Source organism: Tachypleus tridentatus, chromosome 1 (assembly GCF_004210375.1).
Source record: "Tachypleus tridentatus isolate NWPU-2018 chromosome 1, ASM421037v1, whole genome shotgun sequence".
Classification (NCBI taxonomy): domain Eukaryota; kingdom Metazoa; phylum Arthropoda; class Merostomata; order Xiphosura; family Limulidae; genus Tachypleus; species Tachypleus tridentatus.
This window is the reverse complement of record NC_134825.1, coordinates 121,376,592-121,398,050: the sequence shown is the minus strand read 5'-3', so window position 1 is coordinate 121,398,050 and position 21,459 is coordinate 121,376,592. Positions and strand designations below refer to the sequence as shown.

The following is a 21,459-nucleotide window of genomic DNA, read 5'->3' as shown; positions in this document are numbered from 1 at the left end:
TGCCAGGAAGACTAACAGGTAAGTAAAAAAAAAAAAACACCATCAGTCACCTGAAGTTGTCCTTTCCAGTCCTGGTTATGAGTTATTTGACATTAAGGCCATTTTCAAAAATAAAAATTGTAAAAGACATTTGGCAAATTTTTAATAATAACTCACCAGTATGACAAATGGGTAGTTCAAACAGCAGCGTTAGTCACCTGAAGTTCACCTTTCACAGTCCTGGTTCCAAGTTATTTGACTTTACGGCCATTTTCTAATTTCAAATCGAACTACATGGACTGTGATTCTTAAAAGGGAATCACATTAAAAAAGGTCTAATGTATAAATTAAAAAACATAAATGGCATTAAAAAGATTGATGGCCTTTAAAAAACTAAAAACATTTCCAAGGTGGACAGCATCACCATCACCAATAACACTGTCTAACCTTATGGACAAACCTTGGGGCAGAATATGGTGAAAATGGCACCATCATTGAGAATCATAACGACAGCAAGAAAGTAAAACATGGTTTACTGTGACCTGAGTATCACATAGACTACACAATGGTGCATCAGTTCCAGATAAAAGAACACAATGAGTTAAAAAATGTGAACAATCCATAGTCTAGTTACAACAACTTCCTCTTTCTAATCCTTACAAAAGCAAAACAACCAAAGTCCAATATAGGGTTTTATTTGGAAAAGTTTGTTGTCATATTCCTCACTCCAAGTCAATTGCCAACTGGTATGAAGCTGAGCCTTGAATACAAGACCATAGTAAACTTATGGAACAGGCACAGCGGTACCAGAGCAGATAGATTTTGCTACAGCATTGGTAAGCTCATTCCCACGAATACCAACATGGCCCAGTATCCATAAAAACTGGATAGAAGTAGATGTTAAAAAGAAATGGGCCAGTCGGTTGTGAGCTTAATCCAAGATTCCTTCTGTTTTTGACGTCTTACCCACAGAGCATGTGCAAGGGCCTGCTAGAAAGCAATGAGGTGCGAGATTGTGGGACACCTACGAAAAGTATCTAAGGCCCATTTTTGAGCCTTCTGTGCCATGTGGCAGACAAGATTACACCACAGATGGGGATATTGTAGAAAATGTGTCAAGGTTTTAGGAATACACGAAGCAGCTGCTTGTATAATACACTCAGTTACCACTGCTACACAGTCATCTATTGATGGCTTACAGACAATGGCAGGATCAATTTCTGTGAGAGCAGTGAAAGAGTATCAGTTTGCTTGATCCAGCTTCCACCAGGTCACAAGGGTGGGGTGGCATCAACCAAAGCCAATCTCTCTAAAAAATATTGGAAAATGATCACTGCCTAGTGGATTATTCTCAACCCTACAAGAAAAGTGATGGGGAACCAATTGAGAGGTCAATAGCAGTAAAGGACTGACTAGGTGAATGAAAATAAGTAGAAGAACCAGTATTGAAAAGAAAAAGGTTGTGATTAGAGAGCATATGCTCTACAGAACAATCCCTCCTATCAACATTTCCCCAAAGGGGATGATGTTCATTTAAGTCCCCCAGGATTAAAAAAGGATATAGCAACTGTTCAATGAGAGCATCAAGGTATGTTTGATCATAGGTCTCTCCAGGCAACAGGTAGAGAGAACAAATAGTAATGGTACGACCCAAGAAAGTACGGATGGCTACAGTCTCCATGGGTGTCGAGTAGCAAAGACAAGGTGGGCACTTGCTGATCAACCAACACTGCTACCCCTCCATGCACTTGTCCATCACAAAACCAGTCATTTCTGTACAAAGAAAACTGCCAAAAGGTAATTGTATCGGCAGGTTTCAGAAATGTTTCCCGTAAGAAGAGACATACAGGATGGTAGGAAGCAATCAGTGTTTTGACATCATCCAGATTAGAATGTAAACCTTGACAGTTCCATTGTATCAAGGTGGCCATTTTTATTTACATGTAGATGAACTGGGTGATGAACCTTTCTGTTTACAACCACGTCTTTTTTCTTTACTGTCTGTATTCGAGGGAAGTCTATCAACCTCCATGGATCCTGCCCTAGGTCAATTGGGCAAGTCTTTGCTGTTGGAAGATGATTCCAGAGATTGAAGATGTGAACGAATGATCGTTTTGCATCGTGGGATGGGAGAAGATGTATCCAAGGAAATGCCTGTACCAAAAACCAAAGGAAGGGGATATTGGGATGTGTTGTAATATGTGGAAGGGACAGAGATGGGTGTTGAAGTTAGTTCAACCTTTTTACCTATAGAGGTTGAAATACTTTATTTGTTTTGAGAACGATTCTTTTGGAGGCACAGAGACGTCTGTCTGCAGTCTCATCATAGTACTAAAACGAAGTGCAGCAGCATATGTCCGAGATGAAGTGGTGAGCAGCAACTTGTGAGCCTCAGGATAAGTAATGTTATGAATAGTTTTCAAACGTTGCACCTGTTTTTCTTCTAACTATTTAGGGCAAGAACAAAAGTAGGACGGGTGAGAGTCATTGCAATTGATGCAATGAGGGTTCGTTTCACACTCGCAGGCATTATGGTCCTTGCTACCACAACGAGTGCACGCCAAGGAACCACAACATAACGTCTTCAAGTGACCAAACCACTGACACTGGAAACATCGGAGGGTTTGGAATGTATGGTCATATTCTACAATTAAGATAACCTGCACTGATGGTAGCAGGTGGACGTGCCGACGTAAATGTGAGAATGAGGGCATTGTCCGGAACCATAATTCAATCTTTGCAAATGGAGATACACCTCACTGCAGAAATTCCTTGGGTGGAGAAACTGGCAAGAATCTAACTCTGGGATGTTCTTCAAATCCCTCTCAACAATAACTCCTCGTGACAAATTCAAAGTAGGATGAGGTGTAACCTCAATAAGTATCAACTGCCTTTGAATGGAAGAGTTCCCTGTGTTGAGATATGGATGTTTCCATCAATGTCACCAGATCGAAGCTTCTTTACTGACTTTGGAGAGCCAGCAAGTCCTTCTAGTCCCTTCTGAATGAAAAAGGGAGACATTTGGCCTAAAGGTTTGATTCAAAGTAAATGCAATGCAAGAAAATGAGGTGGTACAGGTGGTGAGGATTGCTGCTTAAAATCTTTGATACGTGGTTGTTTACCTATATACATCTTTCACTATTTTATTTAGATATTTAATTGGAGTATCCATAATAAAAAAAAGGATAATTTCGGTGCCCACACACCCACCATGGAGCCCTACGAGGAGACGCACTACAATGTCCAACAAGGACAATGCAGCAACACCAAGGTTTCGTAAACACTATACCCAAACACCAGCATCAGATACAATGTCCACAACACATGTTGAGAACATCCAACATTGGTACTTGGTTGACCCTAGCCCAAGTGGACCAACCAATTGATCATCTACAGGAATTCAAAGCCAAAGTGGTGCATTAAGGTTAGATCCCTCAACCCCCAAAATCCTCTCCTCCCCTTCACAGATTGGCATACACAGCAAACACATGGGTAGATGTTTAGATCCCAGAGGAGGAAAACTGTAAGAACAGAACCTTCCTTGGGAGGTCCCCTCACCACGTACAAGATCCACACTGAGGGGTCATGTACTGTTATTCAGGACTATACTATTAGCAATTTGTCCACTCTCTAGTATTATTCATAACTGGACAGTATACATGGAATACAAATGCAATGGGAATAAACATAGTTGGACTTGTCAACTGAAATTATAAAGGAATTAAATAGGCCCAAGTGGACATCTGACAAGAAGAGAACTATACAGTGTTTACGATATGCCTATAATACATACAGTTGTTGTACATACATTTAATTAGTTCTGACTATATATATTATTTTGAAAACAAGTAGAATGAGTGCTGTTTGATTTTTGAATTTGGTACCAACAAGTCACAGACACCGACAGTAGATGAATTCTGAGCACAACAACATAGTATATAATTATACTAAAAGAAGTACAAATAATAGCTTTTGACTGACAATTAACAAACAGACAACCTTTTAACATCTGTTTGACACAGGTCACTGACTATTTGATTCTTTATGATACTACATAACATTAGTTTGGTTTGGATTTATTTTTTCTACTGTAACGAAACTTCCTGGGAAAAATAGGTGTGAAAAATTAGCTGAATAAAAGCTCCAAACAGCAAAATAAACATTAATTTTACTTTTTGCAAGTAAATAAAATATAAAAACATCGAAATTCTTGTAACTGGGTTATTTTTGGGTTTTTATATATCAGTATTGTCCTAATTCAACCTTTTTAAGGATTTATTTATTTTTATTGTGGACAACCATTACAGCACTCTGGACAACACCTGAAATTTCCTTAAAACTGAACCCTGTCTTCTATTTACACGTAAAATTTACTGAGCTGTTTACAATGGTGGAACTTACTGATCTGTATACAATGAAAATATCTACTAATCTATATACAATGCTGATAGTTACTAGACTTTGTAAAATTATAAAATTTACTTAGTTTTACACAATGGTGAAATCTGCAAGGTGTTTTATGGTAGTGATATTACTCAGTTCGTACAATGGTACACGAAACAAAAAGAGGTTTACTGGTCTGGACAAAGATGATATCTAATGGTTTGCATATAATGATATGGATAATTCTTCTATGCATAACAGTCTATTGATACAGAAGTACAAAAATGAGGTTTACTGGTTGGTCTAAAATATAAGCCTTACAGTAAGTACTAGGCACAATGACAGATTTACCAGTCTTATATAAAATATAAGGTGTCCTAACATATATAATTGCAGTGTATCTACAAAAAGATGACATTTACTAGTATGAACATGAACTGTTTACAGACTGTACAGAAACAATTCACATTTGTATATACAGATAAACTTATTTTCTGTTTTGATTTACACATCAGGAGTAAAGAAATACGTTTAACTTAAACCGAAGTTACTGCACATGAAATTATCTCTAGCTAAAAGTTTATAGTGCTTCCTGAAATAGAAAAATTAATGAAGTTAGATCCAATTAAAAATATATTTCTCTAGATTCAACAACTAATTAAAATCATCACAAAAACTGAGGGTTTGAGAACAGTTATTACTGACTAAAACAACTGCAGAGTTTCATTAACTTGGAAACACAATTTTTCTAAATCATAACTTCACCATCTATTAGAATTTACAAAAATATTTATCTGAGATTATAAAGACCAGATTGTAGTCCATTCTTACTTGCAAGCTTGCTTGATGACATTTGGTCCTCCAAATTTCTTCTTATCACTAAGAAAAAAAAAACATTATCACTACAAGAACTGATAACCTGTACATTTTCATCTTTTTTTTTTCTTTCTCATTAATGACGTTAACTCAAACAGTACTAAAACACCAAATTTTTCATCCTATTGATTTTATTTAAACATAAACAGAACTATTTTAAATTATAATATCACAACTTTCAATATTTATATACTTGCCTAAATATTCCGTGATGACCAGAAACTCACTTAAAGTAAAAATGTATCTCAAGGCAGCTGGTATGGGTATTAAAACTTTTCTTACAATATAGTACAGAATCTTTCCACCTTCTTGTGTCATTTTCAGATTAGCAAAGAGAGTTTGCAACTGACTATACCACAACTCAAACCAAAATTCAACAAATATGAAGGAATGCCTTTTATACCTATACTAATTAATAACCTAACATACTGCAATGCCCCCTACAATCCCATATGCAGTAACACTCTCATCTCTAAGACATGCACCTAGCAACATTAAGTTCCAAACTCTCTTTATAAACCTGAAGATGACCTAAGAAAGTTGAAATGTTGCTCTCTACTTTATTTTAATAAAAGTTTCAATACACATACCAGTTATCTTGAGTACAATTGCCTAGATACAAAAAAAAAGTTTATAACGTTCTCTACGCAGCCAAAGTTAAAATTTTGTGCAGTCATTTTATAATGAAAGTTAACATTTTCCTCAACTGAAAATGTATTTCAAATAATACTTACCTGCACCAGCACAACAACTATTCTTTCACATTAGCTCTGCCTGTCTAAGCATTAGTCTCAGATGCTTCAGTCTTTTCTACCCCACTTAAATGTACTGGGAAATATATAATTTGAAAATTTATCCACCCTTGTCAATGAGTCCCTATCTTACTACAGTATATAAGCACATCAATGAGTCCCTATCTCACTACAGTATATAAGCACCTCAATGAGTCCCTATCTCACTACAGTATATAAGCACCTCAATGAGTCCCCATCTCACTACAGTATATAAGCACCTCAATGAGTCCCCATCTCACTACAGTATATAAGCACCTCAATGAGTCCCCATCTCACTACAGTATATAAGCACCTCAATGAGTCCCCATCTCACTACAGTATATAAGCACCTCAATGAGTCCCCATCTCACTACAGTATATAAGCACCTCAATGAGTCCCCATCTCACTACAGTATATAAGCACCTCAATGAGTCCCCATCTCACTACAGTATATAAGCACCTCAATGAGTCCCCATCTCACTACAGTATATAAGCACCTCAATGAGTCCCCATCTCACTACAGTATATAAGCACCTCAATGAGTCCCCATCTCACTACAGTATATAAGCACCTCAATGAGTCCCCATCTCACTACAGTATATAAGCACCTCAATGAGTCCCCATCTCACTACAGTATATAAGCACCTCAATGAGTCCCCATCTCACTACAGTATATAAGCACCTCAATGAGTCCCCATCTCACTACAGTATATAAGCACCTCAATGAGTCCCCATCTCACTACAGTATATAAGCACCTCAATGAGTCCCCATCTCACTACAGTATATAAGCACCTCAACGAGTCCCCATCTCACTACAGTATATAAGCACCTCAACGAGTCCCCATCTCACTACAGTATATAAGCACCTCAACGAGTCCCCATCTTACTACAGTATATAAGCACCTCAGCAAGTCCCCATCTTACTACAGTATATAAGCACCTCAACGAGTCCCCATCTTACTACAGTATATAAGCACCTCAACGAGTCCCCATCTTACTACAGTATAGTATATAAGTCCCCATCTTACTACAGTATATAACACCTCGAGTCCCCATCTTACTACAGTATATAAGCACCTCAACGAGTCCCCATCTTACTACAGTATATAACACCTCAATGAGTCCCCATCTTACTACAGTATATAAGCACCTCAATGAGTCCCCATCTTACTACAGTATATAAGCACCTCAATGAGTCCCCATCTTACTACAGTATACAAGCACCTCAATGAGTCCCCATCTTACTACAGTATACAAGCACCTCAATGAGTCCCCATCTTACTACAGTATATAAGCACCTCAATGAGTCCATATCTTACTACAGTATATAAGCACCTCAATGAGTCCATATCTTACTACAGTATATAAGCACCTCAATGAGTCCCCATCTTACTACAGTATATAAGCAACTCAATGAGTCCATATCTTACTACAGTATATAAGCACCTCAATGAGTCCATATCTTACTAGAGTATATAAGCACCTCAATGAGTCCATATCTTACTACAGTATATAAGCACCTCAATGAGTCCCTATCTTACTACAGTATATAAGCACCTCACATACATACTATGATCTATTTTTCTGAGACTTACACTGGCAATTAGTGGTGAAGAAAACAAGAAAGTGTCAGTGAAGATAAATATTACTGGTAATACATTTTCAGTTCAGAAAATTGTTAACTTCCAAAGTATACTTACAATCTGCTGACACTACAGCTTGAATCCCACACTGAGAAGATGAAGGTACCAGTGCAGGCATCAACCATACAAAACGGTGAAGGGACCAGTGCAGGCATGATCCATACAAAAAGGTGAAGGGCAGGCATGATCCATACAAAAAGGTGAAGGGCAGGGGCAGGCATGATCCATACAAAAAGGTGAAGGGACCAGTGCAGGCATGATCTATACAAAAAGGTGAAGGGACCAGTGCAGGCATGATCCATACAAAAAGGTGAAGGGACCAGTGCAGGCGTGATCCATACAAAAAGGTGAAGGGACCAGTGCAGGCATGATCCATGCAAAAAGGTGAAGGGACCAGTGCAGGCATGATCCATACAAAAAGGTGAAGGGCAGGCATGAACCATACAAAAAGGTGAAGGGACCAGTGCAGGCATGAACCATACAAAAAGGTGAAGGGACCAGTGCAGGCATGAACCATACAAAAAGGTGAAGAGACCAGTGCAGGCATGAACCATACAAAAAGCACCTACACAGAATAAGAGTGCACCAAGATAAAAGTGATATACAAGTGAGAAAACCACATGACATCCAGAACCTAGTTCCTGTATTAAGGGTGGAATAGTACATGAGTAATCATCATTACAGGCCAACCCCAACCAAACAGCCAAGCTTTCACAATTCAGAACTGGAATTAAGGGATCTTGATCTCTACATCCCATGTTGGTGCCTAGGACTACTGAACTGCAATATTATGCACAGATATACACTTTACTAGTTTCACACCTGTAGATATAGAGTGATTCATTCCAAATCACTAGAATCACAATGAGAAAATAGGTAAGAATGAAGTGAATAAACTTTCTCCTCCATTTGAAGAAGTCCAAAAAGAATGGCAGGATCACGTATGCCCTACTCAACCAAAGGAACAGGACCCATCTGGTCTAGAATGATGAACATTTATCCTCACTCCACAACCAAGTGAACAAAAAGCATCTCACTTGTTGCTGGAATTACGGAGAAGATGTGGAATAGTATGCTCAACCGAGGACGTAAGATGGGATGGGATTACTTTACTTTCAGAATTATGAAGAGACAGTAGACTTCCAGCCATGAATAATATGTATGAAACTGACATTGATCAAAGAGAAGGGCCATGCACTCTTCAACCAGATAGAATAGTGTCCAATCGGATGCTGGTATGACAAAGTAGCCTTCCCATGGAGGCTTGTGCCACTCCTACTGACATCTGGAAATAACACACAGGAACCTGAGTAGGAGTTGGAACACACTATGGAGGAAAAGCCTCTGTTATTCACCTCAGGAACTAGAAACTGAGTGGGGTAAGGACTCCCTAGCTCCACTAGTAGAATCTGGAAAATCCAAAGGAATGGTGGTCTGGAAACAGTGGAATACATAAACCACGTTCTCTATATTTTTAAAAGCATACTGATTATGATTTATTTAATCCAATGATCAACATGGACAGGTAGAATCCCTTTAGCTTTACTTATGATAGTCCATTAGTGGCAGACCCTGATAATATGGTAATACCATCAGGTAAGTACCTAGATGGTCTTATGGAACACCCCTTTTATACAGAACCTGTTGCAACTGGTAGTATATATAGTGAAACAGTGATTGCTAGTGCAGAATTGGTTTGATAAAAGCACACCTTACTGGACAAAACTTGCAACAAAGTGGGATCCTGTGAAAAGGAGTTAAGAGACCCTGAAAAATAGAAAGAAACGATTGTGACAAAAGTACCCTTTCTTCCTTATAATCAAGCAGATGTTGTTAAAATGGCCAAGGAGTAGTGAAAAACACCCAGTAATGTAAAGAATATTAGAAAAAAAGCACTGGGAGAAGTCTCAATACTGGCTTGTAAAATGTCCCCCACTGAATAAGAGAAATTGGCACAGAAGACATGATGAATCTGGTGATGTGTAACTCAGAAAATACCTTGCCTGTAAAGACCCAAATATGCAAAATGGACAGTTGTGAATCCACCTCTAAGAAAATTAGGAAAGTCAAGTGAAACTGAAAGATCCCAATGAATATACTATCACCAAAAAATAAGATAAAGTGCGTGGCATAAAACGTTCAGGCCTGAAAAGTGAGAACAAAGTATCAGATTAAACTCAGGTGCAGAAACGAGAAGTAGATGGCAAAAGAATGGCAGGGAAAGATATATCCCCTTCCTTAGATGACAGAGACATAGAAAAAAAAGACTTATCAGGATATAGGAAGACCTAAGGGGAGAGAGAAAATCCTACAAACTTGCCAATAACCCAATTTATGACATCAACATGTCAGCAGCCAAATAAATATACTTCCACCAAGAGGAGGAAAACCAAAGCAAGCAAACAAATAAACAAAGATACAAGATCTAATACCTCATGTAACAAAACAGTAAATCTCCCATCACAAACCAAATACAGAATAAGGGGTAAAGGATGACAAATTAAACAGTCCTCTTTCAAACTTTCCACCAACAAGAGGAGTAGACTCAAAGTTGACAAACAAAAGCCCCAAAATCCTACAAATCTAAATGATTAATTGAAGAAAAGGAATGGGGGTTTAATCTAAATTGGACTCTTGAAAAGCTGACTTGGAAAAAAAAAAGGAGTCAGGAAAAATAATCCAAATTCTCCCCAGGACCAACAAAAAAAAGGATAACTTCAGAAGCCCTAAGAGAAAATACCCTGGGCTAAATGAATGTCTACATCACTCAGCAGCCAAAATACAGACAGCCCCAACTGAAAGTGATCCCCTCTTTAACCTGAGACACACTAGATAACAAAGGGGAGGTCAGATTAGCCTTATACAGAGATGCCAACTATTTCAAATGACTGAGTGTAGTGATTGTAGACAGAGCCTCTTCACAGTTTTAGTCCTTTTAGATTTGCCAGAAACAAGACAATCTGGTGAACGAGGCTTCTTTTTTCCATCTTGTGAACAATCGCACTGGTGTTTCTATGCCGCTTAGAAAATGAGAAATACCCATCTATGTGAGCGCGCTGATTGGCTGACAAGCACTGATGACATAACTATGGATTCCCCCATGTACCCAGTATGGAGAAGCACCGCACTCAAATTATTGGTAGACATCGGAGATACAAATATTTTTTTATTATTTCAAGCACAAACATGATTATTGCAAGTAGTCATTTGGATTATGTCTTTTATTTATTATCAAAATTTATTTGTATTTCACTAGAAATTTTCTTTTCACCCCCCTGTCAAGCCCTGGGGGAACAATTTATCACTTTATTGTATAGGCCTATATAATATATAATAATTTGGGAGTTGCAACAAGTTGTAATATTTGTCTGTATGAGCGTATAGTTGTATTCACCAAAATCATAATGATTACGCTCAAATCATAATGGTTGGTATCTCTGAATATATTAATTCATACTTGTATATATTGCATCTAATTTGATTTTTTGGTATTTTTAACTATATTGAAATCCACAAGACTGCACAAAAGGTGTACTCCATAACACAACAACGTGTAACACCTTGTCAGAAAAAATCATGACCAATGCTTTGTCAAAAGAAAATGATTACGTTACCTAAATGAATTACTTACATACAGTACCAGGATAGATATTTCACTGACAAGGATGGAGAAATCTGTCAAGAGGACACTGCCAAGGCCATTTAAGTGAGGTGTAAAAGACTGAATCAACGCAAGACCAATCATTAGATAAGCAAAGCCAAAGTCAGAGAACAGCTTCAGTGACAGTGGAGGTATATATGTTTTGGAATATTATACTTCTATTTAAACATTATGCCTTAAAGATTAATCATTTGAAAAGAGTTAATATATAATTATTTCAAATTTTGTACTAGAAATAATTTTTTACTTATAATCAACTGGCATCACTGGTGTTGTTTATAAAACTATTCAATAACCTTCACTTACAACATTTTAAACAAAATGATTTACTACAAGCATTTTAAAAATGTTAACAGCATAGTTGAAAACCTAAGTTTGCCTAAATACAGAAGGTACAGGTACTGATATCATCACAAATACAAAAACAATTAATGAAAATGGACCTCATCTTAACTCTCATATTTTGCATGTTAAATCTCACACTTACAAAGTACAAAAAAATAAGTTTTCTACTGCAGTAACTGACAAAAAACAACAAAAACTCACAGATCATATTAAAATAAGGTCTTTTGAAGATTATAGTTGTGTACAAAACCACAATATGTTATAACGATATTAAACTAATCAACAATGTATAAACATGATTGTATGCAGAACATATTACATATTGTAGTTTTATTCCGTGAACCATTTCTTCTTTCAAACACACATCATTCTTGCACTTATTTTCTAATTATTCTTTGCAATTATTTAATATTAGTGTTATAAAGGTGTAAAGAATTTTCTTGAAAGTGTAAAAACCTTTACTGATTGCAAAACATTTGGAGTGATGAGTCATCAAAGGAAAGGATAACTTACAAGTACTTCTTCTGTTAATATTTAAGCTTACTGATCAAGGCTGCTGTTTTAAAGAAACCATTTACTTTTGTGAACCAAGTGCAACTAAAATCATAGTAAATAACCGGTTTCATCAAGAAAGAAGCATATTTCAGTGAGTTATTTGATTAAACTAGAAATATACATAAATAAATAAATAATTTGTCTAACTTCACAAATTAAGAAGTTTTCATTATTTTTCTTTTATTAACTTTCTCCGACTTAAAGACTGAGAGGAGAATATAAGTTTCTAATTCATTTTGTTTGTGAAACTCATAAAAGTATTTGCAAAGTACTTAATTTTTTCATGGCACAATAACTTCCTTCATCTGTTGTTACTAGAAGTCCAATATATATATGTAGAACATGCCCCATAATACACAGGAATGTCCAATGGCATATTCAGGTAGTAGATAGAGGATGCTTGGCTCCGGGGCCCAAAGTCTTAATGGGGTTTTACTGATAATTTGATGTAAAATTACATGGAATGCAAGGCCCACACAACCTTAAATACACCACTGGGAATGTCCTAGCCATATACTGTGATGCTAACCTAACACCATATCTGTATCTTTGCATGATGATGACAGTTCCTAATATAAACTCCTTCTTTATATTAATTACCAAAAACTTGATGAGGTATATAGAAGCTACAGTAAAAACAACTTCCCATTTGATGGAACTTTATATCCACCTACTGTTTGTATCAATTACTCATCTTTTTCCATCACTAGAAAACATTTCTCACCTTTCATTAACAAACTGGATTGAAAAATTGTCACTATACCTAGTAATGCCCTTGAAACATCTGTTGTTTTGTGGCTTATTTCCTCCATTCTGTACAACTAAATGCTGAACTAATCTTTTAATTCTTCTAGACTATTGTCAGACAATGTTTCAATAGCATTTAAAGGTTCCCTAACTTTAAAATGGTGTCTTTAGCTCTTTATCTGCAACTTTAATGCATCTAGTTCCATCAAAATACTGCTGAACTTCCTTTAAATAACTACCCCCACTTTAATTCAAACTAATTATTTTATGGCATATGTAAATTAGTATCAATCATTTAGCATGGAGCAAGTCTCTCCAAATCTTCTGCAAAGTTTGAGTAAGGCTTCGTTTTTCTTCTGCATGCTGTTTCAGAACTTTGCTCTGGATACCTTCGGCATGTCACTCCAAACCTGTTGGATAAGACAGTGACTAATACTGGAGGTTATTATGGCTCTCAGCTGGAAGGCTACTTCTTGTTATTAAAGAAGGTCTTCTTAAATGGGCAGTAAAATAAATAGCTTGTTGTTTACTATTCCACCTGCCCTCTTTGAAAATCACTTTATAATAAGCCTGATATGCCTCCCATGGTAGGTTTCCATCTCTGTTTATTGATTTCTTACTTGGGTGATGTTTCATAATTGACCAGATAAATTTTAAAATTGAATTTCATAGTGACATGGTAGAAGTAGTTTAGAAAGGTTGAGAGATAATAGAAAGCACAGTACATGTTAATAAACCAAGCAGTTCTTCCTGTTCTACAATTTGCAGTAAAAAGTGTTTCAGGTTAAAATTCTTGGGCAGATTCAAGTAATCCTTCTATATTTCTCCACAAGTTTTGTGGATCTTGTATTGAATCTGATGTATATATGTTCTTAATTCTTCTTTAAATATTATGTCTCTGACTTCTGAGTCCATCCTTAAAAGTTCAGTCTCTTACCTCTCGATGTTCTGTTACCTTTCCAAAACTTTCTTCATCCTTCAACTTTTTGTGTTCTTCTCCAAATTTTATATCTTCTCTTTTAAACTCCATGAAGTTAGACTTAGTCATTTTGACCAACAGTAACCTTGAAATTATACATACCATAACTCTTAACTCTGTCTAAACAGGTTTGGTCAACTTGACCAACCTTGTAACCATTAAAAAAATTAGCTCGTGTATATCCAGTCCTTGATTTTTACCAAAACCCTTGTGAAAATATTATCTGGTTAAAGAGCTCTATTATTCTTCAAACTTCCCATTTTTTTCTACAGGTAAAAAATAATCCTTTCCATGTGGTTACACTTCCATTCACGTGTCACATCCTTTCTACAGTTACATTAAAAATTTAACTAAACTACTTGATTACACTATGTAACATAAATTTTGTTCCTGGATAGTATATGTTATTTCTTAATTGCTTATGCTGTACAAGTACAGAAAATGGCCATTATTCCCTTCAAACTTTGCTTTTGTGACCTGGATAATGAAATTTAGAAATTAACCTATTTTCTTTATAAGAACTGGCAAATTTCTACATTTTCCTTTACATAAGGTCTGAATAAAACAACATATGAATCAAGATTTATATGTATTTATACTAAAGTTATACACAAATGAACAAAAATGTTTAGAAGTGAGTAGATTTTCCAGATTTGCAACTATGTGTAAATCATTTTCATGTATCAGCCCCCAAATATAGTCTCCCATCATGTTTTCGTTATAAGCTTCCAGGTCACAAAAGCAAAGTTTGAAGAGAAAAACAGGTCTTTTTCATTTACTTTAGGCATAAGCAATTGGAAAATAACATTTTCTGCCCAGGGGCAAAAAAAAAAGTAAATATTTTGTTACATAGTTTTATCAATGTATGGAATTAGAATGACATTAAAGTACATTTCATAAAAGAAACTGTAACATCACATAAAGTTTAAATTCTTAATGTTATGAGGAAATTCTTTTTAAAAAAATCCTCAATCTCTCCTTGTAAGAGAATTATGATATTTGCTCTGTAGGTCTCCCCTCTTCCCTAATTTATTTTATACTCCTCTGAGACAAACAGTTCAATCTAAATTACTCATTGTGGTACAGTAATTTCTCAGGCAAACATACTTTTTATATCCTTGAATCATATTTGTTCACAGAGCCACATTTTAAAAAATAAAACCACTTGTCATATCCTTTCTTTCAGAAATTGCCAGTAGTTCTTCTATTATGTTTGATGCTTTAAGCTGTACTTTTAATCCATCAAATGTAATTTTCTGTACAAAGAAGTGTATATTTTGCATACAGTTCAAAACTTTATTTCTACGGGCAACACACTAATTAGGTTAGCTGAATTTTACAGCTCTTTTATATAGTTAGAAAACCAGAAAAGTTGTGATATTTATAGCACATTGTTTGTTTATATGTTACTATTCTCTGTTATTAAATGAATTCTCTAAATAAATGAAAACTTATTTCTCATCTAAAAGTAGTATAGCAAGTGATTTTTTACCAATCAATGAAAAATGTTTTCTCAGGTCCATGTGTCATGATGTAGTGAATAAAACAGTAAACTCAAACAAAAAAAAAAGATCTTCATTTATTTAACCTTTTTCCAAAAATGTGTGTATATGTGTGTCGTCTTCATAAAATTACAGTATTTAGTAATTCCTCAAATATCCTTTAAATGCACCCTTGATTATCAAAATTTTATAAAAACAGGCCAAACATAATTGTTTTCTTTTATCAGTGAATAAAAATATTGGCAGATAATCAATGATGTTGGATGAGAGTGATAGAATAGGTTACCAAAGGCAGCATATTCACAAAATTGAATGGCACATACTCATGGATTAGCATCAAGATCTAACCCATCTATAACAGAGAAAAGTTTTTAATTTTTAACAATCTATTTTAAAGACAATCAGATTCCTCTTTAACTGGAAGCAATGTCAAAATAAACTAGTTTATCAGTTGATTCCATATTTATCTCTAATTTTGTTAACAAAATCAACTAATTTTTTAAGGTGTACTACATACAAGAGTTAATTGAAAATAAATATTCTTGACAATTATATTTTACTAAAGGATGAGACAATGATCTTTTATTATCCACAACTAGCAAAAATGGTTACCAATTTTTATGTAGCACAAAAATCCTACATAAAATATACCTTAAGGGAACAAGGTCTTCCTTTCTTTTGATGTCAAAATAAAGCAACTGTTTACTACAGTTTTAAACCTATTATGAGCCAAGAACTTTCCTCTAACAGTTTTTTATTTTTATCATAAACTACTTTGTCTAAAATTACAATTTAACCTCTTTTACCTATCTTAGTAAGTACTTCACAAAACTCTAATTAAAAACTTTAACTGATCCAAAATATTACCTTGACAATTGAAACAAGAACAACAGCAAACTCTTATGTTAGAGATATTTTTGGTGACAGTGACTTTATCATTAGATGCAACTTGAGTATGTTTTCAAAATTGTCGTTACACTGTTTTGTAATTACAATAAACAACTTGATCTTCATGCTTGGAATTATTATAAAACTTGTGTATTCTACAGCATTTACATGTACACTGAAGTGAAATGCAACATAAAAACTGTATACTTACAGGCAATAATTACACCTCCCACATTCCACTGCAAGACAGCCTTCACAATTCTTGCACCTAACCTTCCTCACACGATCCGAATGCTGGCCATATTTCTTGGTCAATTGGTTTGAAACTTTAGAAGTTTTATAAGGAATTTTATTATTCTTTTTAGAAGATAAGGACACTTTTCTATTATTCTTTAGTTTTTCTTTGATGATCCCCTCTAAATAATACTTCCCTGCATTACTAAATGGCTGACTATTGACTTCCAATGAGCCAAAGTCATCATGGTCTGAAACTCCTATATCAAAAAAAAAAAAAAAAAATGCACCCAATTATATAAATATTGTATTTTTCAAACACGTTTTACAAAAATGTCAAGACCAAAACTAAAATTACCATACATGTGAATTCATCTTAGAAGTCCATTATGTAAATGAAATATATAAATATTAAGTACATCTAACACTCTAATGACTTGACAATATGCATTTTTAATAAATTTGATAGATTTAAATAAACAAATACCTTTCCTAAAAGTATTCTACTACTTCTGCCAGTAGTGTTGAAACAGTCCTATAAATGTGTACATCTTTTCAACATAACAACAGATGAACAAGTAAGGTTGGTTACAGTGATACTGGAGTTGTGTAAATGCTGAAATCAGCCAATCAGAGCCAACAGCCATCAAAATTATTGTCAAAGTTTACTCACAGGTGGCTCTGAAACCACATTTTTATTTTATGTTTACGATTTAATCAACTGATATTTCCCAGGACTTCAAAAACATCAAACAAACAGTAAAAATTAACATGAGGTGTTCAAAGCACTAAATATGTTTCAGCAGCTGTTAACTATTTTGGTATGGGATTGATAGATTACACTGTCTTTTCAAACCCCAAATTAACCACCAATTTCCATACTACAACTTTTAACATGGTAAGGATATCTTCACAAAATACTAGGTCTTTTGTATAAAAAAAAGAAAAAAGATTAATTCTGTGTTTTTATTAAAGACTTATATTTGAATATATGAAGCCAGTGTCAACTCCAATAAATGCAAAAATAATTTTATTCATTTAAAAAGTTTTCAAATATCTTTTTTGTAATCATTAAAACCTAAATAACTTTTTTCCAGTTAATTTCATCTTTCATTTTCTCTAATCTAACTTTATACTGACCTAATCACTTTTAACTTCCAATATAGTGTGTACATCTTCATAACTTTATACTGACCTAATCACTTTTAACTTCCAATATAGTGTATACATCTTCACAAAATCTGGTAGCCTTTCAGTTAAGATTATAAGTCTTTCACACACAAAAAATCTTATTTTCAGTGAAGTATTTTTAATAAAGTAAACTAAAGATTTGTCCACAAATAAACTGAATATCTGTTTGGAATGACCTTCGTGAAAAGTAATTTTCATGTCAAGATTAAAAATACTTTTCTTCATCTCAAAAATCTCAAATTCCATTTATGGAATCCCTTAAATCACTTAAAATACATTTCACAGATTTGACTTCAGTAAAACTTTATATTTTATCTGTTATTTTCTCTAACCTGTCTCTATACAGGAATAGTTTATTTGACCAAATAAGCTGCCAAGAAATAAGAACTTATATAACTTATATACTATCAAAATATAAACTAAGGTTTTATGCTATACTAATTTGAATAACATAAACACAAAATAATTGAATAAAATTTTGAATAAAACAAATTTAAATTTTGTGTCATGCACAGTAACAGATACCTGTAGATTATGATTAAAGTCATTATAGTTTTGATACAGTAAATATATCTTCACAAAATTTTGTAGACATTCAGCAAATATTACAAGTTTATCATATACGAAAAAACAGTTTTTAGCAAAATAATTTTAGAATAGAAAAATATTTGTCCCCACATATATTGGGTATTTTTTAACTAGTTCAAATGCAAAATAATTTTCTTTTTAAGATTAAAAATACTTTTATCTCAAAAATCTCAAATTTGTTTAATTTTAAGACCTCCTAAATATATTTCAAACATTATTAATGTAAAACATTATATTTGTATATGTTATTTTCTCTACCCTAACTCTTATACAAGGTTGGTTAATCTGACCAACCTTGTAACCATCCAAATATATATCAAAATAAATTTAAATTTACACTTTTGTCTTTCTAGAATGACTTACAATTGTAACACGAAACTACATTTGTTTATCCTAAGTAGCTTTAAACTCACAACAGAATACATGTATTTATACTTAAATTTTATTATTTTATTGTCCTTTGAACTGTAACTAGTATCTGCACCAATTTAGTTCTAAATCTCTTGGAAAATGTGCAGCCAGATTTAAGTTATTGAATTCCATTACTCATGAGCTACTTACATGCACACCTTGAGAAACATTTATTTTACCTAAGGTAGCTTTAACTACCTAAAGAGTTTCCTACATTTACGTTTCAGTTACTTTTATTGTAGTATATACCAAATACACATGAAAATCAAGAAGTAAAGTACTTACCTGAACCTTCTCTCTCTTCAAGAAGTAAAGTACTTACCTGAACCTTCTCTCTCTTCAAGAAGTAAAGTACTTACCTGAACCTTCTCTCTCTTCAAGAAGTAAAGTACTTACCTGAACCTTCTCTCTCTTCAAGAAGTACTTACCCGAACCTTCTCTCTCTTCAAGAAGTACTTACCTGAACCTTCTCTCTCTTCAAAAAGTACTTACCTGAACCTTCTCTCTCTTCTAGAAGTAAAGTACTTACCTGAACCTTCTCTCTCTTCTAGAAGTAAAGTACTTACCTGAACCTTCTCTCTCTTCAAGAAGTAAAGTACTTACCTGAAACATCTCTCTCTTCAAGAAGTAAAGTACTTACCTGAACCTTCTCTCTCTTCAAGAAGTAAAGTACTTACCTGAACCTTCTCTCTCTTCAAGAAGTAAAGTACTTACCTGGACCTTCTCTCTCTTCAAGAGTGAAGTACTTACCTGGACCTTTCTCTCTCTTCAAGAGTAAAGTACTTACCTGAACCTTCTCTCTCTCTTCAAGAAGTAAAGTACTTACCTGGACCTTCTCTCTCTTCAAGAGTAAAGTGCTTACCTGAACCTCTCTCTCTTCAAGAGTAAAGTACTTACCTGAACCTTCTCTCTTCAAGAGTAAAGTACTTACCTGAACCTTCTCTCTCTTCAGAGAGTAAAGTGCTTACCTGAACCTCTCTCTCTTCAAGAGTAAAGTGCTTACCTGGACCTTCTCTCTCTTCAAGAGTAAAGTACTTACCTGGACCTTCTCTCTCTTCAAGAGTAAAGTACTTACCTGAACCTTCTCTCTCTTCAGAGTAAAGTACTTACCTGGACCTTTCTCTCTTCAAGAAGTAAAGTACTTACCTGGACCTTCTCTCTTCAGAGTAAAGTGCTTACCTGAACCTCTCTCTCTTCAAGAGTAAAGTGCTTACCTGAACCTTCTCTTTCTTCAAGTAGTAAAGTACTTACCTGAACCTTCTCTCTCTTCAAGAAGTAAAGTACTTACCTGAACCTTCTCTCTCTTCAAGAAGTAAAGTACTTACCTGAACCTTCTCTTTCTTCAAGAAGTAAAGTACTTACCTGAACCTTCTCTCTCTTCAAGAAGTAAAGTACTTACCTGAACCTTCTCTCTCTTCAAGAAGTAAAGTACTTACCTGAACCTTCTCTCTCTTCAAGAAGTAAAGTACTTACCTGAACCTTCTCTTTCTTCAAGAAGTAAAGTACTTACCTGAACCTTCTCTTTCTTCAAGAAGTAAAGTACTTACCTGAACCTTCTCTCTCTTAGTTCTTTTTTTTTCTTGACCGTTGATAACACTTAACCCTATTTTTTATACTAATGGTGGTAGTGTACTAAATGTTTATTTACTTAAAATATTGCAACAAAGACCATAAAATCATAACACAGAAAAAGCAGGCAAAGTTCCATAACTATCACAATTTACGTGGATTTTGTCATATAGTTAATTAATATATTTTCCATGGTTATAAACAATAAAGTAGTAAACATAAGAGAGAATTATTAACAAATCCTAAAAGAGAAGATGTGACAAGAGGGTCTGATTTTCTACTAGATGGCTCTATAACCAAACAAGACTAGAAGGCTATAAAATTATGTACCAGGTGGAGAAGCATTAAATAAACTAAAGAGTGGAATACTAGTCATATTTCTCACACCAGGGAACATTCAAAATTTGTTTTAATATTGAACTTAGAACTTATATACCACTACAATATGGATTATTAGCTACAATTTCATAGTATATTTACTGGTATAACACAAATTAAAAGTAGTTTAATTAACTTTTGAATATAACTCACTAAAGATTTCTTGACATGCACAGAAAAGGATGTCTGTGATGACATAGATAAAATATAATCCTTTGGGAATAGATTAATACAGAAATTTACATGTGCAAGCTAGCTATTGATAAAGTTTCTTTACTTTTTCAAAATAGTATTTGTCATGGTTATTAAACAAAGCTATTCACATGGTTATTAAACAAAGCTACTCACATGGTTATTAAACAAAGCTATTCACATGGTTATTAAACAAAGCTACTCACATGGTTATTAAACAAAGCTACTCACATGGTTATTAAACAAAGCTACTCACATGGTTATTAAACAAAGCTACTCACATGGTTATTAAACAAAGCTACTCACATGGTTATTAAACAAAGCTATTCATCACATGGTTATTAAACAAAGCTATTCACATGGTTATTAAACAAAGCTATTCACATGGTTATTAAACAAAGCTATTCACATGGTTATTAAACAGAGCTATTCACATGGTTATTAAACAAAGCTATTCACATGATTATTAAACAAAGCTATTCACACGGTTATTAAACAAAGCTATTCACATGGTTATTAATACCCATGAACCATGGCTATTTTTGTTAAAATTAACTTACCAT

At 34.3% G+C, this 21,459-nt stretch overlaps 1 protein-coding gene across 3 annotated transcripts in view; it reads right to left on the bottom strand.

Moving 5' to 3' along the window:
- The window catches only part of LOC143222536 (uncharacterized), a 102,682-nt gene that overhangs the window by 27,722 nt on the left and 53,501 nt on the right, over positions 1-21,459 (bottom strand). For all 3 annotated transcript variants that reach the window (XM_076449165.1, XM_076449155.1, XM_076449174.1), the window contains exons 8-9: positions 16,545-16,827; positions 5,194-5,241 (exon numbers count right to left, since the gene is read on the bottom strand). In XM_076449165.1, the coding sequence (XP_076305280.1) occupies positions 5,194-5,241; positions 16,545-16,827 (331 nt within the window). The remainder of the gene's footprint in view (positions 1-5,193; positions 5,242-16,544; positions 16,828-21,459) is intronic.